The sequence below is a fragment of the Bos indicus x Bos taurus genome, chromosome 4 (assembly GCF_003369695.1).
Source record: "Bos indicus x Bos taurus breed Angus x Brahman F1 hybrid chromosome 4, Bos_hybrid_MaternalHap_v2.0, whole genome shotgun sequence".
NCBI classification, from domain to species: Eukaryota; Metazoa; Chordata; class Mammalia; order Artiodactyla; family Bovidae; genus Bos; species Bos indicus x Bos taurus.
The window spans coordinates 48,555,547-48,564,168 of record NC_040079.1 but is presented as its reverse complement, the minus strand read 5'-3'; the positions used below and the strand labels follow the sequence as shown (position 1 = coordinate 48,564,168).

Sequence of the window (8,622 nt, the reverse complement as noted above, 5' to 3'; positions counted from 1 at the left end):
TCTCTTGGTCGGTCCAGTGGGTCCTCCTCCCCTTCTCATAGCACACCTCAGGGCTGAGCTATGTGCCACAGAAGGCGTTGTCTTTCCCACCAGGGTTTTTCTTTTCTTGGCTAACTGGGAAATGGCCCTAGTATTCATGCCATCTAAGCGTAGAGGTCTTCTCTTGATCCTGTATTTTAATCTTCCCTGTCTCTGGAATTCTTTAAGTCGTCTTTGAAAGCTATGGAATCTTTGGGCTGGGACAGATGAAACAATAATTAGGGTTTCCTTGTTAAAAAACAAAAGGGAGGCAGGTGAAAAATTTATAAATTTTGGTGGGAAAAATCTGACATTAGAAGCTTTTAACAAAGATGATTAGCAGTTCAAAGAAACTGCCCAAACTCACCTGATACCTTCTATATTTTATTATCTTCAAGCCTTATTTCTACCTAGAAATGAAACACTACATTTTCCCAATATTAAGTATTTATTTCTTTATATATACAAAAATATTTTACCAGGAGTATGCAGTCTCACAGATTGAACATTTCAGTAAATTTCATTTTGGACAACATATTAATATGTGAAAAGAAAAATTTACAGGGACAGTTGCTGAGAAGTCAATACTTAATTGTACTGCAGGTAGATTTTATTTATACAAGGACAGCAATAATGTTTCTTTTGTACAGGTACTAGTAATACAATTACTTGGAAAGCAGTAGCAATTAATTTTAAACTTTTTCACCTTTAGCAGCTTGTTCAGCTTTAATTTTTTGGTTGTTAACAAGTATTTTGCCCTCCATTAAAAAAAAAAATCTCTTCTACCATCATTTCACAGACTAGAGGTTAAAAAGAGCATGCATATGTGTTCAAAACAAAAATATACCAAAATGAAATGGGGGGAAAAACACCCAAAGTCCTCACATCAAGTTTTCATCATGGGTTCTTAATAGAGCTAACATAACATGTGGAAAGTATACCAGATGCTGAACCCCAGTGTTCATTCTTCTAGCAAAATCCAAGATAACATTTTCTTAAACATCAATGTTACTGAAGAAACAGGAATCAGCAGTTCTTTTTTAAAGAGAACACACAGCCAAAAGAAGTATTTACCTTGTATTTCAGTTACAGATGGAGATCAGCTATTCCTCAAATCAAGTTCCACTAAAAAGACTAAGGCATTTCTCAGTTAGACCATGTCTATCAGAACAAAGTATGTTCTGCAAAGTCTGCAAAGGTTACTCACATCACTGCCTGCCTCTTGTATTTAAGAATAAGATGAGAACCACATATTTTAATTGGTAATGACTTATGGTTTAGTGATGGTAATAATATATATAGCAGAGTTTCCCTCATCCTCCAAGCTCCCAGGCCTCCTTGACTGATGTGAAGAAGGTTAAGTTTCAGGCATAGTTTGTCATATTTGTATGTTTCTACCCTGGGTTGCTGTGACTAAAGTGCAATAAAGATATTTATCCCCAACTTTTAAAATAAGACCTTTTGGCTTTTGCTCTGTGTTAGTAACAGTACTTATTCACTGGGACTCAAGACGGATTTACAAGCATTAAGTCATTTAATCTGCCAAGTTGTAAGTGGCATTTACATCATCTGTAGATGTGTTCATTCAGTTTGTGCTGGAGATTAGAAAACAATTAAAGCTGGTAGGGGGAAAAAAAAAGAATTGTTGCTTCTGGTCAGCTTTGGTGTATGGAGGCAAGTCAGATTTCTCATAGCACTGCAGTATCAGCCAGTGGCCCTGAAGCAGGTAGAGAACAAAACTAAAAAAAAAAAGCAGTCCTATTGGATTCGTGGTCCCCCAACTGGAGGTAACTGAATATGTTTCCCCTTTTAAAGAAACAAATGCCTTTTAAACTTAATACTATGGGTTGAACCATAGGGCTGCAGTGATAAATTTCAGGCAGAAGAATAAGGTACGCAGCTTTAAGGGGCAAAGATCAGAGTGTCTTCAGATGTAATAAGAGTACTGGATTGCTTACTTAAATTTTGTTTGACTTGTGAGTGGTCTGGTTGGTGAGGAGGAGGATTTCCTAAAGGTCTGGACTTAGAAAAGGATTCTGAACTCAAGACCTCCTGACCAAGGCCACTAAGAGACCAGAACACAACCTCTTTCAGGCTGGAACAACATCCTCACAGCTGTTTTAAAACTGAAGGCAGAATTTCTAAATGGTGTGCACCTATCACTATGTTACCTCCAAGAGAGGTACACTTTAAAAGAACTAAAAAATAAGCCAACTCAGGGCAAGTGAATATATATAATAAACAGATAAAGTAGCTTAATAAGGAATTTCCAATTTACCATTTACCTCATCAGAGTTATAAATTACGGTGAAGATAAATATTAAGTTAGCCTTATTTAACAAGTGTATTATTAAAAGGGAGATGTAAATTTTCTCAGTGGTCATATGGTCAGGAGTCATAATTAGGATCTCAGCCAGCAGAAGTGCACCAGCTCTATTTTTATAAAAAGAGAGACTATTTTAAAGAATGCAGTGCAGTGTACTGCAGAAGTAGTGCAAATCATGCTTTTAAAGTCTTATCTTAGAAATGAGATAGCATCATTCCTTCACTTTCTAGTGTTTTAAGGACTCATTTTTGATTCTGTGTACTAAGTCATTCCAGAAACACACAAAGTAATATGGTAAATTATGGAAAACACTAAAAATAAAACTTGAAGCTAGCAAAAATGCAGTTAAAAATAATCTTACCTTAAGAAAATTATAGAATTGTTTTCTTCAGACATATAATGTATATGTAAAAACGATATGAATTATTACTCAATTGTATTCTTAAAAGTTTGTGAATATTAACTTGTTCTATATACAATAGTCCTGTTATTTAAAATACTGAATTTCTCCTAAGAACTCCAAATCCATTACAGATGTTATTGCATGAATTCTCACAACAAATCCAAGAGAAGGGCAGGTACTATAATCTCTAAGCCTGAACCATAACTCAAATTCATTTGAAGGTTTAAATAAGTATTTCCCAGGAGGTTTCCATCCATGACTCTGTCCTTTTTCCCTAAGAAAATAAAATTAGAATACCTTTCTGAGCTTAATTCCAAATATGTTTTTCAGAAAGGGGATTAGTATCTGCCTCAAAGTAAAACCAGAGCCTCTGAAAACTATGTGAAAAGTTTCATAATGTCTAAGAATTTGGAAATAATTAAAAATGTAAGAGCATTAGTTATAATTACATAGTGAACATTTTAGTATTATTCATATATCTTGGGAGAATTTTACATATTATACACATAGCTGTATATATATATATTATATATATGATGACTCAAACATTTAAAAAATGACCTGCTAGCTATATACAGAAAACTTCAGGATTGCTTTTTCCATATGTAGTATAAAGACTCATCACTATAAAATTATTGGCTCCCTAGCCTGTGGTTCCTGGAAAATGGGGTGTTGTTTCAGAAGTCATAAAAGTACAATGTTAAGTAGACCAATTTTCAAAACTTTAATATTTACCAGTTTAAAATAATTATACCTAACTCCATGGCTATCCATCTGAAAAATCAACCCCAATCACTGGATTGTGACACTTGTTGTTATCCATAAAAACAAGTACAAATTTAAATGACTCTTTAAAACAAAGATCATCTTCTATGGTCACTGGGATATTACAGTCAAAGCAGTCAGTACCTGGCCATAGTCTATAATGCTACACTAACATATTTTATTGCTAATTTGAATTTTTTTCTAAATTTGTGTTAATATCCAATTTGCTCTTTTAAAGAAAACTTGTCCTTATAAGCTATTATATTAAATTTACTAGATTCTAGAATCTAGGGTTCAGGCTACTATTGCTGTACTGGGTTTATGATATGATTTCTACCTTAGAAAGCTATGTTCAGCAGTTGTATGGTAAAAGTAAACAAAGTCTGATGTATTGGATAGTATTTTACTTGACACTATCCAAATATCAAACAGAAATGGAAACTGCATAATCAAGGCTTGGTTATAATAAAAGGAAAAATTCTACTTGAGTGCATCACATTTATTACACTAGTTACAGTTAAATGACTTATCCAGGGACATCAACTCTATGGATATGGGATATTTGTATATTTAAAAATATATATAATATTTAGCTGTATATAAATAATCATGCCCTGAATGCTGAATGTGGATGCTCACCTGTCTACAAGGAATCCTCAGGTGCATTACTATGTTGGCACATTGTTTCCCAAAAGCATATGCACGCATATTTTTAACAATATTTTTAATGTCACCTTAAGCTATTTTCTCTTCAGTAAAGCTAGTTATCTTAGACCTTCCCTACAGGAGAAGTTCACATTCCCTTGATCACAACTATACTGTCATTGCTATAGGAGAATTCTGGGGCCTCTGGGACTTCTTGCCCCAGCAGAGCTCTGCTGGTTTCTACAGAACCAGATGGGACTTCACTTTCAAGTTCAATGACTCTTTATTGAAATAGATGAACTTTGCTATAAATTGATTCTTTTCGGCTCTGGCATCTAGATGGAAATGAAATCAACTGCATTGTTCCATTTTATATTAGGAGGAATCTCATGTGTATAAACTAGTTAGTCATGAATACCATTTATAATAGAAATAACTCAAGTGTAGACTGTTTTCTAAATAATGTGCACTTTATACCATGTGATAAGGCCTAAAATATGTCTGATGTAAAAACCATCTCTGTTGTGTTGATGGGTAAAATATCTTGTGGATAGACTTCTTGAGCTACTCCAGTGATCCCCAAGAAGCTGCAGGCAACAGCTCCAGTGATCCCCAAGAGGCTGCAGGCAGCAGCTCCAGTGATCCCCAAGAGGCTGCAGGCAGCGGCTCCAGTGATCCCCTAGAGGCTGCAGGCAGCGGCTCCAGTGATCCCCAAGAGGCTGCAGGCAGTGGCTCCAGTGATCCCCAAGAGGCTGCAGGCAGCGGCTCCAGTGATCCCCTAGAGGCTGCAGGCAGCGGCTCCAGTGATCCCCTAGAGGCGGCAGGCAGCAGCACGAAGGCACACTGCAGAAGACACCATACTTCCTGAGAATGTGAAAATAAAATTTCTCTTAAAATTTACAGTGTGTTGAGATGCTAAGTCATGGGACATCATCTCGACACTGTGCTTTGATTCATCTTTGAGAAGCCAAGACTTTGATGTAAATGTACGTGGTTTAAAAGTTACCAAAGTTACTAAAGGGTATGATCCATTTTGCTACCAATTTCCTATTCTAGGACAATGAACCTCCATACAGCTACTTGGGTGTTTGGTTTCATTGTGAAAAAGAACAGTGCCTGCTGCTTATTACCATGTATTTTCTCTTCCCTCTGAGTCCTCCGGGCTAGCATTCCATGTGACAGCTTAGCTGAGGGGAAAACAAATTTCAGCAGCCAGGGGTCTGGTGTCTACCACCAGACAAAGATGATCATCAAAGTTTAAGCACCTAACCTGTTAAGTGTGAATACTGTTTATGTGAAAAGCTAGCAGCAGTATAAAATATGGCTAACTTAGTTAAACAATAATCTGCATCTCTGAATATACTTTAGAAGAATTTATACCATCAAAGAATCCTAAAGGAAGATATTAACTGAGATGAATTTTGGAAATTTGTATATATTAATGTATCTAAAGAAGGAGAACTGTTTTCCTAATCAAAAAGTTTACTTCCTAAACAAAAAGTACATTTCCTAACAAATGTAAAAAAATATATAAAACATTATTTAATACATATTATATAATACATACACTGTACATATTATATAATATATATGTAGTCTAGTGAGATAAAACATTTGACAATTTTTTCCAAATTTCATAAATTGTTCAATGGATTTGGTTCACAACACAACAAACTGAAAAAATACCCTAATGATCACATCACACTTCAAAAAGCAAACTGATTGTTCACATAAACCCCCAACTGCAAACTGAGAGGCATTTTTCAGCATCACAGAAATTTTCAGAGGCATGATACATTTGCTGATCATATCCTAATAGAAAACTGTATAAAGCAATAGGTACACTTTCATCAGTTAAACTTTTACAATGGATCAGCTCCCAGAGTCATTCTGTTACAAGGTTTGCAGGATAAGGCACTCTCCCGGCCGGTGTGGCCTCGCTCGCCGTGTACATGTTAACGAAGCATCAGCCCGTCACTGCAACGAATGAGAGTGCAAGGTACTGCTCTTCATTTTTTCACAAGAGAGAGCATGAAGGGAAAAAACTAACATAGCTGCATAAATTAGAACGGATAGCCGTACAACTCTGAAATAATGAAGCTATGTTGCACTGAGCAGACTTCTGATGTCAGATTTGGATGGTGGTAGACTAGCTGTAGCACTGACATTAAAATTCTGCTTCTGTAAGAAATTGAATATATTAGGAAAGAAGGCCAATAAACCATTATTTTTTCCTAATAAGAGTAGCTGACCCTTCACTAAATACTGAACTAAATGACAGCTTTACAAAACTATTTCAAGTATTCATTATCACAGTGAAAATGTGAGACCAATGTTAGAGTGAATGATTTGAAAATTCCTTGGATGAAAAAGGCAAGGGTACTAAATCAAAACATATACAAAATGCTTCAACGCATTTCTTTATGTGATATGAATAGAAAGATTATCCATAAAAAGTTAGAAAAATTAAGATCAATTATATATTAGTACACCTTCTCAACCACATTTTATATAAAAATTCAGAATAGTGTACTGGTATTTCAATCTACACAATAAAAATGCCTGGACTTGGCAGATATCTTCTATCTGTGCATGTATTTATTCAGTAGGTTTATCTGTTGCAGTCACTTTTTGGAAAGTTTATTTGAATTGTGAACCTTACTGAATCATCAGTAAACCCAGCTGATTGGGACCCACTGTGGCTCCATTCTCAGTTTCTCTATGGCAGTCTGAAGTTTCTCAAAGGCTTTGTCTAGATTGTCATTGATGATGATCAGATCAAAATAGTGGTTGTACGCTCTCTGAATCCGTGCACTTTCATCCACTGTTTTCTTCAAGTCAGAGTCCTGGCAAAGAGTTTCAAGAGGAAAAGTTTACACAATGTATACTTATTGCTCACAATCAACTCAAAATGAAAGAAGAAGTATCTAGGATGGATATTTGAGTGTGATATCAATCCTCAAAATCTAATCTACATAGAGTGCTAAAAAATATATTACCATCTGTTCATATCCAGTCATTAAAGCTGCATTCATGTTTGCATTTTGAGTATTCTGTGTCTTCTGTTTCACTGATACTAAGAGAAGATTCCTAATTAAAGGACTATTGACAATAATCTTAGGGTGAAATCCAAAGTAATAAGGAATTATTGTAGGTCTCTAGCCTCCAGGTAGCACTAGTGGTAAAGAACCTGCCTGCCAATGTAGGAGATGCAAGAGATGCAGGTTTGATCCCTGTGTTGGGAAGATCTCCTGGAGGAGGGCATGACAACCCGCTCCAGTATTCATACTTGGAGAATCCCAGGGACAGAGAAGCCTGGTGGGCTATGGTCCATAGGGTCTCAAATAACAGGACATGACTGAAGCAACTTAGCACAGCACAGCCCGACTACATCATTCTTCTCAAAATATTTTTACTTTATGGAGTCTGTAAATCATGGAACCCAAATTTCAGTGGCTGTTAAGCTCAATGCCAAATTTACTGCCTTTCTCTAAGAAAGAGAATCTCAGAAGAATAGTTTGAAGACTACATGCTCCCCACCCCCACCCCCAACAACAACAACACACACACACACTTTAATTTGTTATATATTTCATTATTGTTTATATTTCATAAAATACTTCTAGTCATTCTGGAATATTTAGGGAGAATAAGTAAAGAACAGGTTTTTTCATGAGCAAGTAAAGCTTTTCATTAAACTGTTTTAAATTTCACAATACTTCTACAGGTTCTCCAAATATTCATTAAGTTCCTATTAAAATGTCTGTTTCATAATCTATGGATATAACAGTGAATAAGACGGAATGGGTTCTTACCATTTACTGGAGGAGACAAATAAGAGGGCAAATAAACAAAAACTTGCAAGTTGTAGTAAGTACTATGAAAGAAACCAACCAGGAACAAAGAATTTTAAGAGACCTACCTTAGACAGAGTGACTCTACATATGAATAAATGACATTTAACCTACCTAAATGACATTTCCAGTTGAGCTATTTCACATCCTGAAAGATAATGCTGTGAAAGTGCTGCACTCAATATGTCGGCAAATTTGGAAAACTCAGCAGTGGCCACAGGACTGGAAAAGGTCAGTTTTCATTCCAATCCCAAAGAAAGGCAATGCCAAAGAATGCTCAAACTACTGCACAATTGCACTCATCTCACACACTAGTAAAGTAATGCTCAAAATTCTCCAAAATTCTTCTTCAGCAATATGTGAACCGTGAACTTCCAGGTGTTCAAGCTGGTTTTAGAAAAGGCAGAGGAACCAGAGATCAAATTGCAAACATCCGCTGGATCATCAAAAAAGCAAGAGAGTTCCAGAAAAACATCTATTTCTGCTTTATTGACTATGCCAAAACCTTTGACTGTGTGGATCATAATAAACTGTGGAAAATTCTGAAAGAGATGGGAATACTAGACCACCTGACGGGCCTCTTGAGAAACCTATATGCAGGTCAGGAAGCA

At 35.9% G+C, this 8,622-nt stretch overlaps 1 protein-coding gene across 7 annotated transcripts in view; it reads right to left on the bottom strand.

The window, feature by feature from the left end:
* Positions 1–447: 447 nt before the first annotated feature.
* The window catches only part of MPP6 (membrane palmitoylated protein 6), a 135,552-nt gene continuing 127,377 nt past the window's right edge, over positions 448–8,622 (bottom strand). For 6 of the 7 annotated variants that reach the window (XM_027539346.1, XM_027539348.1, XM_027539347.1 and 3 more), the window contains one exon: positions 448–7,003. In XM_027539346.1, coding sequence (XP_027395147.1) covers positions 6,827–7,003 — 177 coding nt within the window. In that variant the 3' untranslated portion in view covers positions 448–6,826. The remainder of the gene's footprint in view (positions 7,004–8,622) is intronic. The other variant, XM_027539345.1, reaches the window with a different exon arrangement.